A 23,550-nucleotide genomic window follows, 5' to 3' on the forward strand; every position below is an offset into this window, starting at 1 on the left:
ATGTTAATTTATAACCAGCAATTAGTTTCATTATAAATTTTTAACTAATTATTAATGTATAGAAATTATATTGACTTTTTAAAAACTGGAGTATAATTGACTTACAACATTACATTAGTTTCAGGTGTACAACATAGTGACTCAATGTTTTTATACATTACAAAATGATCACCACTATTGACTTTTGTATATTTTATTACCTACCATCTTATTGAGATCTCATTAAAACCAATAATTTTGTAATTGAGACTCTTGGGCTTCCAAAATAAATATTATTTGTTAAAAATAACAATTTTATAATAAACATATCAGTGAATATTTATTGAGCATTTACTATGTGCCAGGAACGTTCCAAGCAGTTGACATGTTTTAATTCATATAATCCTCACAACCCCAATAGCACAAGCATACAAAACACACAATAGCAAACAAATATTCTATTTCTCCCATCTTACAGGAAACAAAAACAAAAACACTGAGCTCCACTTTCCTCTTCATTTACTTTCCATTTCTCTTTATTTTAAGCAAAACTCCTGGAGTTACCAATTCATTTCTTCTAATTCTTTTTAAAAACATTTCCAACAGATTGTTTTGAAAATTTTAAGCCTATAGAAAAGTTGAAAGAATGGCACAATGTAAATTTACCAATTGTTATTTTACCATATTTGTTTTATCTTTTTCTCTATATATGTTTTCTTTTTTTAATTGAAGTATAGTTGATTTACAATGTTGTGTTAATTTCTGCTGTACAGCAGACTCAGTTATACATATATATACATTTTTTAAATATTCTTTTCCATTATAGTTTATCCCACGACATTGAATATAGTTCCCTGTGCTATACAGTAGGACATCATTGTCCATTCATTCTATATGTAATAGTTTGCATCTACTAACCCCACACTCCCAGTCTATCCCTCCCCCACCTTCCCCTCTATATATTTTGGATTAAGCTGCAGCTATTATGACTCTTCACTCCTTCAGCATGAGTGAAGAACAAGTACATTCTCCTGTATAACCTTAATACCATTATCATACACCAAAGAAATTTGAAATTGATATATTATTTAACATGTATTCCATACTGAAATTTGCCCAACTGTCCCCAAAGTTTCTTTTTAACTTTTTTTTTTTAATCCAGGATCCAATGAAGGATTGATTAACATGCAATTAATTGTCATGTCTCTTAAGTCACCTTTAATCTGAAACAGTTCCCCGGCCTTGTTTTGGTTTGTGAAATTGACATTTTTGAAGAGTCTAGGCCAGTTGTTTTGTAGTATGTCTCACGCTTTGGATTTAGCTGGTTGTTTCCTCATGATTATATACAGATTAAACATTTGGGGTAAACGTTTGGGTAATGTTGTGTCCTTAGTGTTTTACATCAGGAGTTTATAATGTCAGTTCGTCTCATTATTGACAACGTGAAGTGTGATCATTTTGCTTAAAGCCCCGGTTGCTCTTGCATCCACTCTAATCAGGTTTTGTTCCCTCGATTTCACCAACATGGTTCTTATCATGATCACCAATTACCTCCACGTTGCCAAATCCAATGGTCAACTCTCAGACTGCCCTCTTCTTGACACAGCAGTAGTATTTGTCACAGAGACCACTCTTCCTTGGAGTACTTGCTTCTTCGGGCTTACAGACATCACGGATGCCTGGCTTTCTTCCTGTCTGCCCACTCGTATTAGCCTCCTTCGGAGTGCTCCCCTCACTCCCTAAACTCTGAATGTTGAGTCCCTGAGTGCTTGGACCTCTTCTCTAATTTCTATCTACACCCACTCCCTTGGTGATCTCATCCAGCTTCTTGGCTTTTAGACCATACATTTACTGATGACTTCTAAATTTCTGTCTCCAGCCCAAACCTCTCTCTTAAACCCCAGGCTCGTATCCAACAATCTAGTTGAAATCTCCACTAAAGTCTAATAAGCGTCTCAATCTTAACATGTCCATAACTAAGCTCCTTATATTCCCCTCCAACCTGCCCCGTCAGGTTCCCCTGTCTCAGGCAATAGCAACTTCCTTCTTGCAGTTGCTCAGGCCAAAAACCTTGGCACCACTAACTCCTCTCTTTCTCATGCCCACACCCGTTAGCAAGTCCCAGCCATCCTACCTTTCAAAAATATCCAGCATGCCACTTCTCACCACCTCCACTGCCATCACTCAAGTCCAAGCCACAATATCATGTCACATTTAGGTTACTGCCAGTAGCTTCCTAAGGGGTTTTCCTTCTTGCTCTACCTTTATTCTCCTCATTTTCCACACAGCAGTTGGAGTGATTTTGTTAAAACTTAAGTCACACCATATTATTCTTCTGCTTAAAACTTTCCCGAGGCATCTCCTCTCACTCAGTGTCCTTACTAGGGCCTCTAAGTCCTGCAGGATCTGGTCCCCATTGCATTTCTGATTTCTCGCCTACTCTGCTCACTTTTTCCACTGCACCCATTCCTGTCTCCCTGTGGTTCCTGAACACACCAGGCTTGCCCCCAACAGGACCCCCAGTAGGGCCTGGAATATTCTTTTCTCACATCTGTGTGGCTTGCTCTCTCATTTTCTTTAGGGCTTTACTCCAATGACACCTCAGTGATGCCTTCCTGGCCTAACTCCCAACACCCACCTCCCTTGTATCACAACACTTTTCACCATGTTAATTTTTCTCTTTAGCACCTACCGCTATCTAATAAACGATGTACAGTCGTCCCTCCGTGTCTGTGGGGGATTGGTTCCGGGACCCGCCTAGCATACCAAAATCTGCCGATGCTCAAGTCCCATAGTGGGCGCTCCGTATTTGAAGATGCGGAACCCAGGGAAATCGAGGGCTCACTGCATATTTATTGAAACAAATCCACCTATAAGTGGACCTGCACAGTTCAAGCCTGTGTTGTTCAAGGACATGAGTTTGAACTGTGTGTGTCCAAGGATACGCGGATTTTTTTCACTAAATACATCCTACAGTACCACACGATCAGTGGTGGATGATTCCCTGGATGTGGAACCACGGCCGTGGAGGGGCCAACTATGGGACTTGAGCATCCGAGATTTTGGTATCTGTGGTGGGTCCTGGATCCAATCCCAGGGAATTCAGGGGAACAACTGTATTTTACTTCTTTATCCTTTAAGGATTTTCCTTGTCTGTTTCCCTCACTAGAATGTAGCTCCATGAGGACAGAGAACTTTAACTTTGTTTTGTTCACTTCAGTATTCCTTCAACAGTGCCTGGCACATGGAAGGTGCTCCATAAATACTGAATGAACAAGGCATCGGGTGGACCTGAACTCCCTCCTGCACCTCTGGTCTTGCGAGATCTTATTTCCCCGACAAGGGGTCAAACCAAGGCCACGGCAGTGAAAGCCCGGAGTCCTAACCACTGGACAGACAGAAAACTCCCAGAGCCGGAACTCAGCTATGAAGCTATACTGCAAATAATTATTTCCTTTAAAAAAATACATTTTCTCATTGACTAGAACTTTCCAAAGAATGTTTAGTGATACTGGTGAAAAAAGTACTCATAATGACTTTAAGAGAATGCCTCTTACCTATGGTTTCACCACTAGTTATGTACTTACTGATTCAACTGACTGTCGTGATAAGGGTGTTACCTAAATCCTATTTCACTTAGAGACCAATGCTTAATGGCATAAGAATGATAACTATTCAGCAGGGTTTTAATAGAAAATGCATACTACTTAGAAAGATGGGAAGTTGGAGGCATTTTTCTCTACAACTTTGCAAGAAACAATATATATCTGACTTGCTTTATCGGAATTTAAAATTCTAGCCCAGCATTTATTGAATATTATGTGCCAAACCTCACGTTTTCACTTAATCTTCAAAACAATAAATCAGTTACTATATTTTAAGGTTATACAAGCTTAATGTTAAAATCTGAAGGACAGCAGGAACATTCATTCTAGCATGAATGCAATTGATTTTTATTTAGGTTTACTATGTACCAGCACTGGGGCTACAATGGAGAAGACAATGAACCCCTGTTTTGTAGCACATTCTAGTAGGGGTAGAGTCAGGAAGAATGTAATGTAATTTCAGATTTTGATAAATAAGGAAATAAAGCCAAGGGATGTGACAAAGGGTATGTGGGCAGAGGGTTTGGCTACAGCTTAATAAGTAAGTGGTGGAAAGAGAAGATTGACAAGGCCAGATCACACAGGGCCTGCCTCATGAGCAAGTTTAGATGTTAATCTGTGAGCAATGGGAAGCCACTAGAAATTTTTAAGTGTGGAAATGATCTGAAATGATTTATGTTTTAGGAACATTCTCTGGGGGCTGTGTGAAGAGGCCGGAGGGAATGAGTGGATGAATGCAGACTGATTTAAGTTATGGCAATAACTTAGCTGCTGATAGCAGCTCGGACTAGGATGGTAGAAGGGTTAAGTGGAAAGTTTTGGATGCACTTTTGGAGGAAGTCAACAGGATTTAATGGAGGTGAGGAAGAGGGAGGAATTAAGGGGGTAGCTCAAGACTGAGCTGGTGGTGAGCAGCATGTTTTCAAATGATGAGTTTTCTTGTAATTTCTATAATCTGTCCCTATCATTCCCAATTTTGTCTCCCCTGGCCCCTACTTGTTTCTACTGTCAAGACTTTCCTTAACTTCTTCTAGTGCTCCCGACAAATTAACTGCTCTTATTTGTATATCTCACACTTAGAGCATGGGAATTAGAAAGCAAGGCCTTGGATTTAGTCTACTGGGGAACAAATTCCATCCCCTCTATTTACTGTGTGATCTTGGGCAAGTTTCACCTGTAAAATAGGGTATATAATAGTACCCACCTTACAGAGTTGTTGAGAATTTAAATTGGAGCAGCTTTATACCTTTACATACTCAGCATCTAGCACATCCTCGATATATTCAAATGTGCAAAGTTGATTTCCTCTCAGATTCTAGGCTGTCAGGATGAGAAGGGCAAGAGCTTGGATATTGTTCAAGCACTAACCCACCTGACAGTATTTAGCCAAGGGAAGATTTCCTCCCCTCATTTGCCTAAGAGAATGACATTTCCAAATTCCTTCCTAGAAGTTCTTCCAGCATTCCCTGATTTCCCTAAAACCTTACCTAAAGTTTTTATCTTACCACATGATTTCATAGGGTTTTTCATCTGTAAACTTGTCTTAGACTTTAGGAATATTTTCTGGAAACTTTTACGTATTAATCAGCTATTTTCATAAGATACTTCATATTCAAAAGCTGGTTACCACCTTGTTACAGATGCTAAAAACTGAACTTAATAACGAGAGGTGAGTTTAGCTATGGTCCCCACATATCACTTTGGGCCCAACTCTAATTCACTATAGATTTTTCCTAGGTAAATTCTCATGTAGCCAACTCCAAAGCATAGCAGGTAAGAGGATTTTCAGGGCTTCCCTGGTGGCGCAGTGGTTAAGAATCCACCTGCCATGCAGGGGACATGGGTTCGAGCCCTGGTCCGGGAAGATCCCACATGCCACGGAGCAGCTAAGCCCGTGCACCACAACTACTGAGCCTGCGCTCTAGAGCCCGTAGCCACAGCTACTGAGCCCGCACGCATAAAGCCCGTGCTCCACAACAAGAGAAGCCACCGCAATGAGAAGCCGGCGCACCACAACGAAGAGTAGCCCCCGCTCACCACAACTAGAGGAAGCCCGGGCGCAGCAACGAAGACCCAACACAGCCAAAAATAAATAAAATAAATTTATAAAAAAAAAAAAAAAAAGGAGGATTTTCAGGCCAGGTTAATAAGCATCAATGGGAGTGGCAGATCACACTCATATCTAAGTCAAAAAATAACCCTGACCTCAAAATTATGCATATTGTTTAGACCCTAGTCAAATAAGAATAATCCTCCCAAATTTCATTGCCTCTTTAGTTAAGTAGGAAAGAGTTATCTACCTTATAGGTATAAGAGAATACCTATCAAGTGTTAACAGACCATGGTATATTGAGACAAGCTCAGTACATTGACCAGACATCTGTGTACCTGCTTTGAGTGCCAAGTTCATCTATTTTGTATCAAACATACTTCAATTGGCTCTTAGTAGCTTATACTGCAGTGAACATATGCTCCTGCCAATACTCCAAGTAATGCTAGTGCCTGCCTGTAGAAGCCTATACAAACGATCACACTAAAACTAGGATACCATGTCAACAAATTAGAAACAGGCTCTAAAAAAATCTCATATTTCTCACATTGATTTTATAATGACATAAATTCTAAAAATGAAGTTACTGCTAAAAACCTTAACACCAATGTTTATGTTTATAAGCCCAATGTTGTATCTTATTGACATGAATCTGTTCTTAGCCCATTGATTAGTTCACCTCAGTTCACTTCCAGAGCAGCTTCACTCATATGCTACAACTAATGTCAGAGTTCCCTGTGCTATACTGTAGGTTCTCATTAGTTATCTATTTTATACATTGTATCAGTAGTGTATATATGTCAATCCCAGTCTCCCAATTCATCCCACCCCCCTTCCCCCTTGGTATCCATACATTTGTTGCCTACATCTGTGTCTCTATTTCTGCTTTGTAAATAAGATCGTCTATACCAATTTTTTCAGATTCCACATACATGCGTTAATATACAATATTTGTTTTTCTGACTTACTTCACTCTGTATGACAGTCTCTAGGTCCATCCACGTCTCTACAAATGACCCAATTTCATTCCTTTTTATGGCTGAGTAATATTCCATTGAATATATGTACCACATCTTCTTCATCCATTCCTCTGTTGGTGGACATTTAGGTTGTTTCCACATCCTGGCTGTTGTAAACGGTGCTGCGATGAACACTGGGGGAGCATGTGTCTTTCTGTTTTTGTTTTGAACTTTTTAAAAATTAATTAATTTTGGCTGCACTGGGTCTTCGTTGCTGTGCGCAGGCTTTTCTCTAGTTACAGCACAGACTACTCTTTGTTGCGGTGTGCAGGCTTCTCATTGCAGCGGCTTCTCTTGTGGAGCACGGGCTGTAGGTACACAGGCTCTAGAACGCAGGCTTAGTCGTTGTGGCGCACAGGCTTTGTTGCTCCGCAGCATGTGGGATCTTCCCCAACCAGGGCTCGAACCCGTGTCCCAATCAGGTGGATTCTTAGCCACTGCGCCACCAGGGAAGCCCCTTGTTTTAAATTTTATCTTTTACACAGCAGGTTCTTGTTATCTATTTTACACCTATTAGTGTATATATGTCAATCCCAATCTCCCATTCATCACACCACCACCCTCTCCCCCCCTGCTTTCCCCCCTTGGGGTCCATACGTTTGTTCTCTACATCCGTTTCTATTTCTACCTTGCAAACCGGTTCATCTGTACCATTTTTCTAGATTCCACATATATGCATTAATATACAATTTGTTTTCCTCTTCCTGACTTAACTCTGTATGACAGTCTCTAGGTCCATCCATGTCTCAGCAAATGACTCAATTTCATTCCTTTTTATGGCTGCGTAATATTCTGTTGTACATATGTACATCTTCTTTACCCATTCGTCTGTCGATGGGCATTTAGGTTGCTTCCATGACCCGGCTATTGTAAATAGTGCTGCAGTGAACATTGTGGTACATGACTCTTTTTTGAATTATGGTTTTCTCAGGGTATATGCCCAGTAGTGGGATTGCTGGGTCGTATGGTAGTTCTATTTTTAGTTTTTTTAAGGCACCTCCACAGTGTTCTCCATAGTGGCTGTATCAATTTACATTCCCACCAACAGTGCAAGAGGGTTCCCTTTTCTCCACACCCTCTCCAGTGTTTATTGTTTGTAGACAATTTTTTAACGATGGCCATTCTGACTGGTGTGAGATGATACCTCATTGTAGTTTTGATTTGCATTTCTCTAATAAGAGATGTTGTAAGTCTTAAAAGGTTCACCATCCTCTTCACATTAATCACCCCAATGCTAAATAAAACACAGTGCTAAGAATGAACTATAGGTGCTTGATTAATAACTTCAGGGTTAATATACAATATCTTAAAATAGCCAGCTTTCTGATGCACTAATTTTTGAGCTGAAGACTGTTACATTTGCAGTTAAATTACCATTAAATATTCAAAGTTTAATAACAGATTATGTTTATAAATGTACTTTCACTACTAAAACAGATTTAACTATTTTCATGTGATTCTGCTGGCCAGCTAGGTTTGGGAATTGCTGGTTAAAAGTACACATATCCATAGTCAAACTCTGGTTTTGGAAAATAGATATACCATCTTCAAATTTTTAAAAATTTGGAGGAAAGCCAGTAGCTCCAGTTTCCTTCCCATACAAAGCTTATACTTTCCTCCTCTCTCAACAGTATCAGATAAAAAGTGACAAAACGCTTGATACTAAAATTATTCTGAATATGGAAATTTCAAGTAAGTTAATTGTACAGACAAGGCTGATAGTAAAGACCAAAAGCAGGTATAGTTTAATGTATTTTAATAGCAAACTTACAGGAACAGCACAGAAGACAGACAACATTAAAAACATGTACTTGCATATAGGACAACTCAGTTAGAAAAGTATAGTGAATGGATGGAATCTACTGTATGATAAAAATGCTACAAACACCATTTAGTTGCAGTCAATAAGAAATTTACTTGTTTTAAAAAAATCCAAATGCTGGCATTGTCCAGAAAAATTTAACAGGTTTATTTATAATTGTTATAAAGTTGAACTGCTGAAACTTGTTCACTGAAACATTTTGACTTGCATTAATGCTTTATGTCCCCGCATTTATATTAAAAATTCACACACAAATGAAAATGGAAAAACTGCCAATACCTGATTTCTGTCCCCCATTTTTCCACCTGCAATCATATACTTAGGTACCTTTTGACCCCACGGGAAAAAAAAAAAAAAAATCTAACGTTCAGAACTACCAATAACAGGAAGAGAATTTTTTTTTTTTTTTTTTTTTTTTTTAAAGAATGAAATGTTTCCCATCATTGTGGATTCTTAAGCACGTTCTCCACGTATGCGGCGTGCTAGCTGGATGTCTTTTGGCATAATTGTTACACGTTTGGCATGGATAGCACACAGGTTGGTGTCTTCAAAAAGGCCAACCAGATAGGCCTCACTTGCCTCCTACAACAGGAATAAAGAAAAAAATATTAACAATAGTTAAGTTACATCTGTATCAGTTAAAAAGATGAGGTTTTTGAGCCCTTAAAAAACCTACTTCAGAAGATGTTGACTATTTTACCAAATGCTTACATTTTAAAACCTGTGCGACTAGGCTGAAAGGCAGCTTATGAAAGTGAAAACTCAAGTCTTAAGTCAAATAATTTCACTACTAAAAAAGTTTAATTTTTTAAATGTTATATGTGATTTTTAGTAAACTGAAATGTGTCTTGAGTAAAGCAAAAAATCCAACTTAAATTCTAACATTCATTCTCATCCTCACAAAGATAAATGGAATCATGTATCTAATCCAAAGTAATATACTCTCCTACCCTGCTGTGTCCTCCTTTTTCTGAATCTTACTCACACTTCATTATACCTGTTTGACCACTGGTTTCCATCATGGTCCTCATCTACCTTTCCTTTAACACCTCAGTTTCACCACTAGAGTGCTGTTGGGTCCCAGAACACACCAGATTTGTGTCTTACTTACATACCATTGACCTATTTTGCCGAGATATGCCCCCATGTCCCCCACTAACTGTACCTTCCTCTATGCACCCCTATCTGTAATGGCATTTTTGCTACCTCCCAGCATTAACATTGATCCCTCTGGTTTTTCTCATTATCCTCTAAGACTTTTCTGAAGGCATCTTCTTATCCCTACTTTCACTCAAAAACTGGTAGCTACATGAATCATTCACCAACACTTGGCATGTAAAGAGGAAAAAAGGGGAGCTTCTACTTATAATTTACTCTTAAATTGTTAGTACATCTTACAGCTGTCTGAAAAGCTGAAGAATCCTTTAGTCTAGGTTAAAACATCTGCTTACTCATTTTGAAATGTACCTACTGTTTTACCAGTCCAGTCATCAGTCCAACTGTTTTAGTGGATTAGGAACACACTAAATGAAAGACATTATTTGGCTTCTATATAAGCAAGTTATTTCTCTGTTTGAGATATATTTAGGGGAAAAAACCAGATTTTTGTAATTGCTATTTTTGTCCTAATTAAAAAAATTATTTCCATTTTGGAAACTTGAATTGCTCAAGCCCAAAATACTACATAACACACAAGATACAGAGATGGGAAGAACCAGATTTGCTTTTTACAAACATTTTGACTTTACCAATAAAACTCGAGATTCTGCTTTTAAAAGCACTAACACAGCAACAATTAATTCAAATGGTTTACGTTATTCCATCTTACGAAAAAAATTATTTCCTACATTTATATCTTCATTCTTTTTAGCCTAATCTCTCTCTTCTATAAAAATCTGTTTCACCCAAAGTTTACTATCCCTTACATGTCTTTCTGCAGCATTTGTTATCAAGAGCTAAGTCTTATTTACCTACCCTTTATGGACTACCTCAAGATTATTCCATGAAGGAGAAAGCAAACACTCCTCTTGCACCTGGTTCCCAGGTGCAGGTAACTTTGAACTCCTAATTCCTTGGCAATCACATTGGCCTTGTACACTAGCCATCTTTTAATGACCTTAAATTACTTAACAGAGATCTCTAACCCTAACTGAAATTTGCATCTTTTCTTTTTTTTTCTTGGCTGGGATATGTGGCTTGCAGGACAGTTCCCTGACCAGGGATTGAATGCGGCTCCTCAGCTGTGAAAGCGCGGAGTCCTAACCGCTGGACCACGAGGGAATTCCCGAAATTTGCATCTTTTCTATGCAATTAGTTCCGTGTATCTTACCTATTCCAAAGAATATATTAAAAGCAAAAGTCCTTAATGTTCCGGGATTAATTCTTGGGATATTCTAGAAATGGGTAAAAAATTTAGGAAACACAGCATACTGTAGCCTACCTACTCTTACGGGTTCACAACACACATCAGATACTAGGACTGAAGTTCCTCAAGAAAGAAACTAGTTTCTTTTTTGTTTCACCCAGCGTATCTCAGGATTATGCAAATCTAGAAGGCTTCTACAAAACACAGCACTATGAGCTGCTATATGGATAAGCCAACAGGTCCTCCAATTCTGAGACCATTTAAGAGTGGAATAATGATCTACTGGCTCCCCTAGTACTACTCAAATGTGGCATGTGGCAGCTGGGCCTCTCACTGCCATCTTACAACCTGGCTATAGGTTTTATAGAGTTGTGTCTGGTCAGCTCTGGGAGAAGAGTCAATACTCATAGGGAATTTAACCATGACTCATATATTTCTAATTCTATTGCCAATGTGCCAAAGTCTCCTAAACATTAAGGCTATGATGGGAATTAAAGACTGACACATTAATTTATAGCCCAATGAACGTAATTTTGAGATAACAGCAAAAGAAAAAATATCTTATAACTGGAAGGAAATGTTAATTTACAAAATTTTGAGTATGTTCAATATCTGACTCTTCCACCACTTCAAACCACCAATGTCCATTTTTAACACGATACCTTAGTTCAAACTCTCAGATATTAGGGGCAAAGGCTAAATTTCAAGTTAGCTAATTCTTGATTATTTATGGCAAACCTAGACTAAATTCTCTCCCATCCTCACTGGACTACTTCCCCTCCTCATTTAGTTGTATTAGAAAAGTTGTAAACTGTGTAATTCTAAAGGCAAAAATAGTGACTTTTGGAATTCTATTTCAACTGCTCTCTTCTATTGCCCTATTTCCATTAGCAAATTCTCCATCTCTGTATCTTTAAGAGAACTGATGTATAAAAAAGGCAACACAAAACAAAAAAAATTTCTAACAAAGATTACTCTTCCAATAAAGAGCTACCTAATGCAAGAGTACTACAGGCAGCAGAATTGAACATTTTGCTCAAAACCAATACAACCACACTTACTGACAAATATAAAACACACACCTTAATAACAGCAACGTGGAAGTTTACACATGAATTTTAAAAAGACAATAGTCTTTTACTCAGACTGTTCAGTAATCAATTTACAAAGCTCTATCATTGACACTTAAGCTCAACAATGTTGGACTTTCAAGTATAGTGTGTTCTTCAAGCATAGCCCTGCTAACTGTAACTACAAAACAAAATTGGCAGCTTTAGAGCAATGCTTGAGAATATCAATAATATTTCTATATTTAAAATTAGTGGGGAAAATGTGATTAGCAATTGTAGTAATAAACAAAATGGGATCTAAAGATAGTCAATGATTAAAACAGAAAATAAAGGTTTTAAATAACAGCACTGGAAGATTTTAGTAGTTTGAAATTTCAGTAATTTCAATTCATTGAGAATTTAATGGATGCCTACTCCTGGAATTCACCAATCAAATGAAGTTCAGACTAACCATAGAAACAGCTCAACCAATTACACTTCAGGGTAGAATCCACCTATCAAATCTTCCTCACACATAAAGGAAAAGCTTGGCAACAGCAGCCTTGAAAAATCCTCCAATGGAGTGTATGTAGATTCTGGACCCTCCCCCAAAAGAGATTCCGATTCAGGTCTGTGGAGGTGCCTAGCAATCTGCAATTTTAATCACCTCAAACCCCACGCTCTGAAGGAGGTGGCAGTCTTACCATACTTTGAGTTACAATGATCTAACGAATGCCAAACTCGTTAACATTATAGGTTACTCAAGTGATTGATGTTAATTATACCCACATACCTAATCAAATATCTTACTTGTGGGCATTTCAAGTTTTAATCTTGGCACAAACCACCAGTATTTTCAAATACATAACCACAGCTAAAACAGTACTTCTCAAAGTTCTGACACACTGGAGCTAAGATTAAATTCACTATGTTTCCCATTTAAGTGGAAATCCATACATAATCCCCTTTAGCAAACTACAAGTCTTCCAATTTCTCTTTACAAGCCTAGTATCTTTTTCTCCTTATCGTCAACCTAATCCTAACTACCATTCATGCTTCTTTTACCTCAATGCACAATTCTTTTATGCTGCCTATTCCCATCCCAGATATTATGTTCTCTCCACTTGCAACTGCCTCTTCAGGTCCAGGAAGCCATTTATTCTAACATTCCATTTATATCAGTCACTGTTTGAAACTAATTACCAATACAGACCTTTAGCCCCATGACTTCCTGATGTCCTGCAGCAACTGTAAGCCAAACCAGAAGGTTCTTTTTCCCTTTAAACACTGCAACGACTAAAATTTTAAAATTCTATGTCTGCTTGTATGACCTTGAGCAACTTAACCTTTCTGACATCTTAACAGTGAAATAGATAAGACCTACCTCATCTGCTTGTGATGATTAAATTTAACAAGCACATGCAAAGATTTAGAATTTTTCTTGGTACAAAGCAGGAACGGCCAACTCTTAGAGCTTTTCCCACCCGCCATTTTACCTGCAAAGCACCAATAGCTGCACTCTGGAAGCGCAGATCTGTTTTGAAGTCCTGAGCAATTTCCCGCACCAGACGCTGGAAGGGAAGTTTGCGAATCAGAAGTTCAGTGGATTTCTGATAACGTCTAATTTCACGGAGTGCCACGGTACCAGGCCTTTAAAACAAAACACAATAAAGACATGGTTACCAAATACATAAAAAACATAAAAGAGTGGTCATCAGCTTTAAAAAGACGCAGTCACTTCTCAAAAAATAAATCACCCAACTATTCTTCAGCTTCTGTATCAAATTTCACTATTAATTTATGACCTGAATATTCAAGTCTGTTAAGAGTAACACAATACCTTTAAAGCAAAAAGCATGATATTAAAGTAGATTCCTGGCAGGAGGTTTAATCAAAGTCCCCTTTATTTTCTTCCTCTTTAACATATATATCACTAACTTGTTATAATTACAACTTGGGAAAGTACTAGGCCACAAATAAAGAAGTCAAAATTGTTCAGACTCTTCTCAATTTGGCAGCACTCTCCTCCTTGCCACTGGCACCCCCAATTCTTCTAAAAGACCTACCAGCACAACCCAATGAGTTTCCTTTAAAAAATACACTTATGGCATTTAAGTCTGATTTCTCAGAATACCTTTGAATACTGCACACACCTTATGAATGATTAAATGTGAATACTCTTTTATGGTGTATCTTCCATATGGAAGTTTTCTTTCTTTTTTTTTTTAAACTAATTTTAAGCAAGAAATTTACCTCAATTCTGACTTATTTCTTCCACTTTTATTTTAGGCTAACTGTAAAATCATTTGCAGAGGACACCTAAATACAGACAACTTCTGCCCTCTAATGGCAGATGCCCTTAACAACACTGCTCAGGGTAGTTCAAAACTGTGCTAACAGAAGGAAATAAACCAATTCAAGTAAATGAGGGACTTACCTAAAACAAAATGACCCCCAATCTTGATTAAATTACCGAGAGAAAGAGTATCCTCAAAAATGTATTTAAAAACAACACTTTACTATTTAAAAAATACACATTACACCTAACAGCTAAATAAAATGTTACCCTATCCCATTAATGTTATTAGTGATATAACCTCTCCTTTGGGCTATGGGCAAGATTATGGCTTCAAAATTAAACATGTTCCCAATAAAACCTAACACTAAATTATATATATATTTTAAAGTATTAATAAATATTCAAAAGGAAAAATTATCAGTTTCTCTAAAGCAAAAAGTATGATTATACATCTTTTTATTAAGTTATATAGATACTGCTTCGGGAGATAGGCTTTGTCCCATTTTGTCCCTCCTCTTGTTTTAATACCTGTAACGATGAGGTTTCTTCACCCCTCCAGTAGAGGGCGCACTCTTGCGAGCGGCTTTTGTAGCCAGTTGCTTCCTCGGTGCTTTACCACCGGTCGATTTGCGGGCAGTCTGCTTTGTACGAGCCATGGTATAGAGACCTCCTTACTTACCTACCGGCATCAAAACACAAAAATCACCATATGCAACTACCAAACATACAAGTTTTCCTGCCACTACCACCGCCCCCCCCAATCTGGAAATTATGATCAGTATAAAAAAATAATGTCTGTAACGTTACATAATTTGAAAGTGTGCAGATTACGTCTACCATCCAAATATGACTTCCTGAAACAAACTGTAGTACTAGAAAATTGTTAGCATTAACACCAATCATCTCTCAAAAATGCCAAATCTGAGCGATAAACGGCAAAACAAAAAGACCCCTAACAGCCTTCGCTTCAGTTTCTTTAATTAAAGTAGAAATTAGAAATGTCTGTAAATATTCGATCCACTAACAAGTCAAAAGAACGAAGCCACAAACCACAGAAAGGTCGAGTCAAATTACAGCAAGAAAGGTTTTGGTCACCCCCCGCCCCCCCCTTTACGTCTGGCAGTTGATAGACTGCTGTAAATATCTGAAAACATTCCTGCTTTTGCATCTCTACAGTTCTGTTGACAAAAAGGCGTCTCAAAAAACAAGAGGGGAACAACAGCTACCACCAGCGAGCATTCTACAAAGCACCGTCCTGGCGTCCAGTCTTCAGAAGCTTCGCAGTGAAATAAAAAAAAAAGTGCCCCGCACCCAGGCTTTAATTAACGCACGAGACCGGCCGACCAGTCCACCCCAAGCACCACATAAACTTTTGGTTTCGCCTCCTCCGGCCCCTCGGCACAGGGTCCCCCAGCCTGCCCGCCTCGCTCCCAGCGTCTCGCGCAGGCACAAACTCGGCTCCCAGACCAGAACAAAATGGAAACAATCGCAAAACGTATCCGATTCCCTACCAAAGAGACAAAACACCAAATCGCTCGAAAATAGCCCGATCCCCTGCCACGTGCCGCCCTCCAAAATGCAAAAGTTTTTTTTGTGCATTTCAAATGTATCAAGTTTCCGCTTCTCTAAAAAAGGAGAAAAAAATGTTTCTCTTTAAAAAATTTTCCTCCTTTTTTGAAATGGGGAAGAGAGAAACGGGGGAAAAAATATGGTCGGTGACCAGAGAAGAGAGACAAGATGGTGAAGCTTAGCAACAACTGTGGGGAGGCAGCAAAAAGCGAGTTACCCCAGGGTGGGAAGCAGCGGCGATTTCCACCCTTTTCCCGCTCGAAAACTGGGGTCCGGGGTCCGGGGGCGGTAGTTAAGAGGCCCGCGCGGGTCGTGGTGAAGGTCTGGGGTCCCGGGAAGGGGCGGCGGGCGGGATTTCACCGAAGAAAGAGGAGCCAGGGGCGCGGGGAGGGAGAGCAGGCTCGGCGACGCGGCGGTTGCTGCTGTTGGGCTGAGGCGGCGAGAGACTCGGGAGCCGCCGGAGCCGCCGCCGCCTGAGAGGTGAGGGAAACTCGCTCCTCACCTCCGTTTCTGGGCCAAAAAGTTTGTGGGCCAAGCCAGAGGGACCGTGGGTCCCCTCACCGCACCGCCGGGGCCCGGCCCGGGGTTGACGGCAAGCGGGGCTCGGTTCCGGGGAAGCGGGCAGACGGGGAAACTTACCCCCCTTCTCCTTCGGCTGGAGCTCAGCGAGCGAGAGGCGGTGCTGGCGTCGGAGAGCGACAGCGGCGCGGCGGCGGCAGCGAACACAATTGAAAGATGGCTGACACCGAGGCTATCCCCCAACACACGCCGCCCCGCCCCCGCGCCGCGCGCCAACCAATCACACACAATGGAGGGAAGGCTCGGCCCCGCCCCCGCCCCCTCGCTCGCGCCCCGCCTCCGCCCCTCCCCCCGCGCGCCCGTTCGCTGGCGCGCGCTCGCCCCTCCCCCGCGCGCCGCCCGCTCCCTCCTCCCGGCCGCCTCGCGCAGTGTGTGTACAAACACAAAAGACACGCCGAAGGGCCGCCGGCTCGAGCCGAGACGGCTGCCCGCCCGCCCCTGTTTTAACTCCGGCTCTCCGGCCCCGCACTCCCACCCTGCTCCGTGCGCACACGTCTTGGAACTCGGGAAGCCCGGGTTTGGGGCGCCGAGGGGGAAGTGAGGGGGGAGGGGCGGGCGGGAGGAGGTGCGGTCGGTGAACGCCCGGCCTGCGGGCGTCTCGGGCCGCGGCGGGGAGGGCGAGCTCCGCTCCGGCGCGGGCCCAGGCGCGCGTCCCCGAGGCGCCCCGGGCGGCGTGGGGGCGGGGAGGAGGGCACCGTCAGCCGGGTTGGTGCACCCCAGTTGAAAACACTACCCAACAGGAAGCTTGCAAATAGCAGCCTAGCGTCCCGCCTCCACTTTCGGATGGGGCTGCTCTAGCCGCTGGCAGGGCTGCCGGACGGCAGTCTTCACGCTCTCTCTCCGGGCCAGGTGCGGCCGGCCCGCCCGTAGACAACTTTAGTCACTCAACACACCGGCCCGGGCCGTGGCGGGCCCCGCGGTGCGGGCTGTAGGCAGTCCGCAAGGGCTCTGCCACCTAGGACGCCCGGCCCCGCGCAGGTGGCATCTCCAGGGCCGAGGGGACGGGGCTCGCCTTCTTCCTGAGCCGGGATGCCTGATGCAAGATGGCTGTATTTTGTAAGCCTCTAAAACAATGTGTGGAATACACAGCTAACTGCACCAGAGCCTGACTACCAGTCCTGGCAGCTTGTCCTACTAGCAAGTTCGGCCTTTTAACCTTTTCGGTATTCGGTAGAATTGCCAAATACTGGATAATCAAGTGTTGTCAGCAGCTTCTGCATAGTTTAGATGCGGTGGAAAACGGCAGAAATAAGGAAAACGTGGTTTGGGGATTATCACATTTATCCATTTTCCAATTCTCAGTAGCATAGGAAACAGACTTCAGGTTCAAGTCATCCACGTTGTCAGCTCATTGGCCTTAGAATATCTGTACCGTCCCTAGATGGTTTTGACAGCACTCGCAACTATGTGTGAAGGTTTTCAATAGAAGTGTCATGAAGACATCCCATAGGATAGTGAAGGAGATAAATTTCATAGATGGAGGGCATAACTACTATTGGTAGTCTGAAGATCTTATAAAGCATCTTAGTCATAAACATTATCCTGAAACGGATATATGGAAATCAGATATGAGAGATTATCCTGAAACGGATATATGGAAATCAGATATGAGAGAGGGAATAGATTTGTCCAAGGACACTTGAGTGATGAACAGACCCAGGAGAAACCAAAAAAAATCCAGGCCTCCTGTTTCATTACTATTTAATGAATGTTAAGTGTCTGTGGTTGCTCTGCAGAATACATGCAATCTGCAAGCCTGTCTTAAAAGCACATATGCAAAAAAGCTTAGGCTGAGCTGCCAGCGAAGACTTCCTATAATTCGGGCCAAGAAGAGGTTTCTTTGCTTGTTTTATGTTTTGTTTTGAGGAAACCAAAATATTTGTTGGTTTTTTTTCCAGGAGTTTTCCAGGAAGGCTGTTATATATCAATTAAATTCATCATATCTTCAAGAAATGTTCAGTGACACTGGTAACGTTCTCTTTATATGCTAGATTTTTCCATAGCTTCTATTTTTTGTCTTCAAAATATTTCTAAGGACAGGAAAGACTATTTTAGGTGAAATAGTTCTGATCTTGGATTATCTGAACCTACTCAGCTGTCCATCTGTAAAACAGGAGTGATATTTATCTGTGTGAAGATAGGCCACAAGTTTTTTCTAGTTGTAGGATCAAGTACGTTTAGCACCTAGGTAGGTGCCTGGTTACCTACCTAGTGGCTTCTGGAAGTTTTCTCACTGAGTGAATGTTTATTGGGTGCTAACTGTGCTTGGCACTGTTCTGGGTGCTGGAAGACAGCGGTGAACAACACAAGCCCTCATGGGGCTTATGATCTCTGGAAGCATTGCTTTGCACAGGGAAGTAGCACTTGGAAGAGGGAAGGAAAGAGGTCCTTTGGAGTCCTAAGAGTGGCAAAAACTGTAGCTGAGGGGAGAAGCGGACTTTAAAGTCAGATGATGGGGGAAGGAAAGCTGTCAGGGCAAAAAGGGATTCTAAAGGGGGTACCAGGGTCAGTCCTGAATTGGCTCTACTTCTAGAACTATTGGGCTAATAATGGCTTCAAAATTTGGAGTTTAAAAAACAATGGAGGGACTTCCCTGGTGGTCCAGTGGTTAAGGCTCCATGCTCCCAATGTAGGGGGCCCGGCTTCGATCCCTGGTCAGGGAACTAGATCCCGCATGCTGCAGCTAAGACCCAGTGCAGCCAAATGAATTAAAAAAAAAAAAGAGAGGAAAAAAAAAAACAGTGGAGAGGAGGGGAGCAAAAGCTTTTAAGTTAAAACATTTTCCCTAGAGTAGAAAGCTTATGGTCACTAATTCAGATTTGTTTATGAGTAAAAGTTTAAAAAGTAGAATGGAAAGGACTTTAAAAGCACCACTGTTGATATCTGTTTAGCTCGTGAGTCAGTCCAGTGCAAAGATTACTGCCTCAAGGAGCTGTTGCTTCTGGCCACTCAGTTGCAGTACCCATGCACACTTTATCACATCACCCTTCCTCTTTATCACATTGATTTAAATCTGTCATATTTGTTTACTTGCTTGTTATCTGTCTCTTCCCCAGAGAATGTCAACTCTAGGACAGCAGTGGTCTTATCTCTTTCTTTCCACTGCACTAGCACTGCCACCTCTACTCCACTCCACCCCCAATGTGGGGCTCTCCCCATTTGTTGAATATTAGGTGATCTCATCCAGTCCCATGGAATTGTCAGACATACACAAAAGGAGAGTAGTATAATGAACCTCTAGGTACCCATCAGCTAGCTTCAAAAATGATCTACTCATGACCAATCTTGTGTTTCATCTACACCTGTACTCATTCTTCCTACCTCCCCCCACTCAAATGATTTTGAAGCAAATTGCAGGCTTTATATCATTTTACCTGTAGATATTTCAGTATGTATTGTAGGAGCCAGATTAATGATTCATATGCCCATTAAATCTCTTATCATCTATGATTCTATTTGCCCTTTGTTGAAAACTATGTCCTGAGAATTTGGATCCCAGTCCTCTTTCCATAACTGTCCCTCCTTCAGTGTCGCCCAGTAAATGGCATTATGATTTACTTAACTGCTCAAACCAAAAAGTGTAGGCATCCTACTTAAGCCTCCCTTTCTTTCACTCCCATAGTCCTATTGGTCCTACCTCTGAAAAGCTTCTCAGAATGACCTACTCCTTTCCTCCTCTCCTCACCTCTCACCTGGCCCCCAGTTACTTCCTATATGACCTTTCTCTTTCCACTCTTGCACCTCTGTATTCCATTCTCTACACTGCATGCCGAGATTAGATTTATAGAATGTAAATCAGATTAAGTCACACCCTTGTGTAAATGCATTCCGAGGCCTCCCACTGCTTTTGGTTAACGTGCAGGGCCTAGCGTCACCCCTGCCCTCTCTCGTGGCATCCTGCTCCCCCTCCCTGGTGGTATCCTGCTCCAGCCCTGCTACCTTATCTTTCAAGCTCTTCCCTCCTGAGGGTCATTTCACTGTGTTTTGCAGCTTGAATGCTCTCCCCAAACTTTTCACAGGGCTGGCTCCCTCATCTTCTAAGGCAACTTTTCCACTTTTCCATGTCTCTTAGAAAAAGATCCTCTTTGTACGGTACACTGAGGAAAAGTGAAGGGGATTTGGAGCGATTCAAATAGAACTTGATTAAAACTTTCCTTATATATTTTTATATTACATAATCACTATGAGAGAAAATAATTACATTTTAAAGAAGATAATAAATATCAAACTTGTGTAAAACTCCCAAATAAAAGGTTTTCAAAGTTTTTAATGGGAAATGTTGAGCTTACATCCATGAGCATAATTTTTTATATCAGGTTTTATACTTGAAATGGCCACATGCCATTCCTGATCAGGATTTTAGGATGAAGAGCTCTTCAAATTCTTGATGATCTTACTGAAAAACTTCAAAATAATTGTTTTCAGTCATTCAAAAAAGTGATAACTGTTGAAGTTATATATTTAAAATTCTTGCCTTTCTTTCATTGACAAATGTAAACTTGGAATTTCTTGTGAATGGATTTTGAATCTAATTAAACTTTTTAAAGGTCAAGTATTTTAAAATTATGATACAGCTCAAATTTGCAAAATGTACATGTTGCTAAGCAGTCACCCTGTAGGTGCCTTGGTCACCACCAAAAAGAGTCTAAAATAGTGAGAAGTACCTGGTAGGAGGACAGAAATTCAAATCTGCACCAGCAGCCCTGTTCAGCCTCCTTGTCCCCAGCCCCGACTGGCTGCATTTTGGGCTACACCAACGCTCCTTGGGCACCTGGCATGGTATTCCTCTGTCTCCTTGTGCATGACGGGCAATGTTCCCTGCTGCAGAACTAAAGCAGGGACGAGGGGCTAGAGCACCTCCTGGGCTGTGCTCAGCATATCACATGGAACAGTGGGTCGTGGGCACCGCTTATCTGCTCAGCTCTGTGCCAACCATGGGGCACAGGTCAGACCCATGCCTCTCAGGCTGCCCTCCAAGGAGCCTTGGAAGGGGCTGCTCACAGCCAGGAGCCCTGGGCCGTAGGGCTGAGAGGACCTATCTCCTGGTACCTACATAGCCCAGAGTGAAGACCACTGGATGGCTCTGAGGTCTCAGTTCCAATGTCACCCCTCAGAGAGCCACCCTGTCTTCCTTGCCCCCCACCCCTCATGTTATACTCGGTCACATTTCCATGCTTATTTCCATCAGCAGTTCTCACAAGCTGATGTTTTGATTCATTTGCCAATTAGTGGTCTCCCCAGCTAGACTGTAAACGTGATGAGAGCAAGGACCTTGATATTTTATACACTGTTCTGTCCCTGTCAACTTGCATAGTACCCAGTCCATGCTGGACACTTAATAACTATTTGATGGTTAAATAAACAAAAAGTGACCATAGTTTATAGAGTTTTATAACCAAGTTTTAAATGTATTTTGTTTGCAGGATATTCACATCTGAAAAAATGTACCTCTTAGAGTTAATGAGCTATGATATCTTTCTCAGTATTCTCATCAGTATAAGGAAGGTAAATATTTTTCTCATGGTGAAGTTGTGAGGATGAATTGTGCTTTTGACCAGGGCTAACTGTCACTATTAATGTTTTATAAATTTTGAACACTCATTAAATGACTAATGGCATCTATTCTTATCATTATTTTCTGCTCACCAAGCAGCCTTGGGATGGCAGTTGGGCTCCTTACGTAGATTGGAGGTGCCCTCCCAGTATCCAGGAGATTGTCACATTTCTTTGTAAATGAATAAATGGGTGTCCCAGTTCTACATCAGTCTTGGTGAAGTGAGTTGGTGTAGGTCTGCCCTGAAGAAGGACGGCCAAGAGGTTAAGTGGTTTCTAAGACCACAAGTCCCAGAGCCAGGCCTTTGAACCATTGTGAATTCATACATATAAATGGCACCTGGTGAAGCTTGTTGGACATTAAACAGCCTTTGAGACACTCCCCAACCCCTTCCTTCAAACTCCAACATTCTAATATAACGATCTTGACACTTGCTAAGTATTAATAAACAGGTGAGAAAATTCTATTTCATAAAAAAGCCTTTAAAAGAAAAGAGGATTCTCTCTTTTTAAAAAATCCCCCCTTTTCCAAGAACTGGATTAATTGTCCAAGGTCAAAGAAAAGTAAGGTTCAAAAAGTATACTGCCTTTGGGACTTCCCTGGTGACGCAGTGGTTAAGAATCCGCCTGCCAATGCAGGGGACACAGGTTTGATCCCTGGTCCGGGAAGATCCCACATGCTGGGGAGCAACTAAACCCGTGCGCCACAACTCCTGAAGCCCGCGCACCTAGAGCCGGTGCTCCGCAACAAGAGAAACCACCGCAATGAGAAGCCTGCACATCACAATGAAGAGTAGCCCCTGCTCTCTGCAACTAGAGAAAGCCCATGTGCAACAACAAAGACCCAATGCAGCCAAAAAAAAAAAAAAAAAGTACTACCTTCTCCTCTGGGAAAAAGAGGAGTTATGCTTCCTTTGACAGACAGAATATTCTACTCTATAGAGCTTGCCTGTCAGAAGGACAAGGACTTGAATTACCAGGGAACCCTGAACTGCCTGGTACCATTTTTTAATGGTTCAAGCAGTGGTATTCCCCTTTTCTAGTATCAAAAAAAGAGAGTAAATTCTTTCTTCTATAATCCCCTTTCTCACTCCTAACATTTATAAGAATACCTCAAATACCAGACAAGTTAACACCCCTAGTATATTAAGGGTTTTTTCTTTTTAATAGACTATTTTTTCCCAATTATATTAAGAATTTAAATTATGGAACACATGGGGACTTCCCTGGTGATCCAGTGGCTAAGACTTCACGCTCCCAATGCAGGGAGTTCGGCTTCGATCCCTGGTCAGGGAACTAGATCCCACATGCCGCAACTAAGTGCACGCTGCAACTAAAGATCCTGCGTGCCACGACTAAAGAGATCCTACACGTGGCAACGAAGATCCTACGTGGCACAACTAAGACCCGACACAGCCAAATAAATAAAGAAATATTAAAAAAAAAATTATGGAACATATGTTATCAAACCTTAAGTATGAAGTCTTTACCTGGAAAGGAAAATTTCTAAGTCACCTCAGTCTAAAAATCCATGCACCTCCGCTGTATTCTTAGATGGCTTGTCCTACCCTAGGCTGGAATGAGAGAGCTTAGGGCTCATATGGCTCCCTGTTGAGACAGTAAGTTTCCCTAACACCACTTCCAACACTGACATCCACCAA

General features: G+C 41.4%; 1 protein-coding gene across 1 annotated transcript; it reads right to left on the reverse strand.

Moving 5' to 3' along the window:
- Positions 1–8,375: 8,375 nt before the first annotated feature.
- Positions 8,376–16,502, reverse strand: LOC132376035 (histone H3.3A). Its single transcript, XM_059941538.1, has 4 exons — positions 16,397–16,502; positions 14,717–14,867; positions 13,386–13,539; positions 8,376–9,057 (listed from the first exon to the last, which is right to left on the reverse strand). Exons 2-4 carry the CDS (start codon positions 14,842–14,844, stop codon positions 8,929–8,931), a joined length of 411 nt encoding a protein of 136 aa, XP_059797521.1. The 5' UTR covers positions 14,845–14,867; positions 16,397–16,502; the 3' UTR covers positions 8,376–8,928.
- Positions 16,503–23,550: the final 7,048 nt, after the last annotated feature.

Source organism: Balaenoptera ricei, chromosome 1 (genome assembly GCF_028023285.1).
Source record: "Balaenoptera ricei isolate mBalRic1 chromosome 1, mBalRic1.hap2, whole genome shotgun sequence".
Classification (NCBI taxonomy): domain Eukaryota; kingdom Metazoa; phylum Chordata; class Mammalia; order Artiodactyla; family Balaenopteridae; genus Balaenoptera; species Balaenoptera ricei.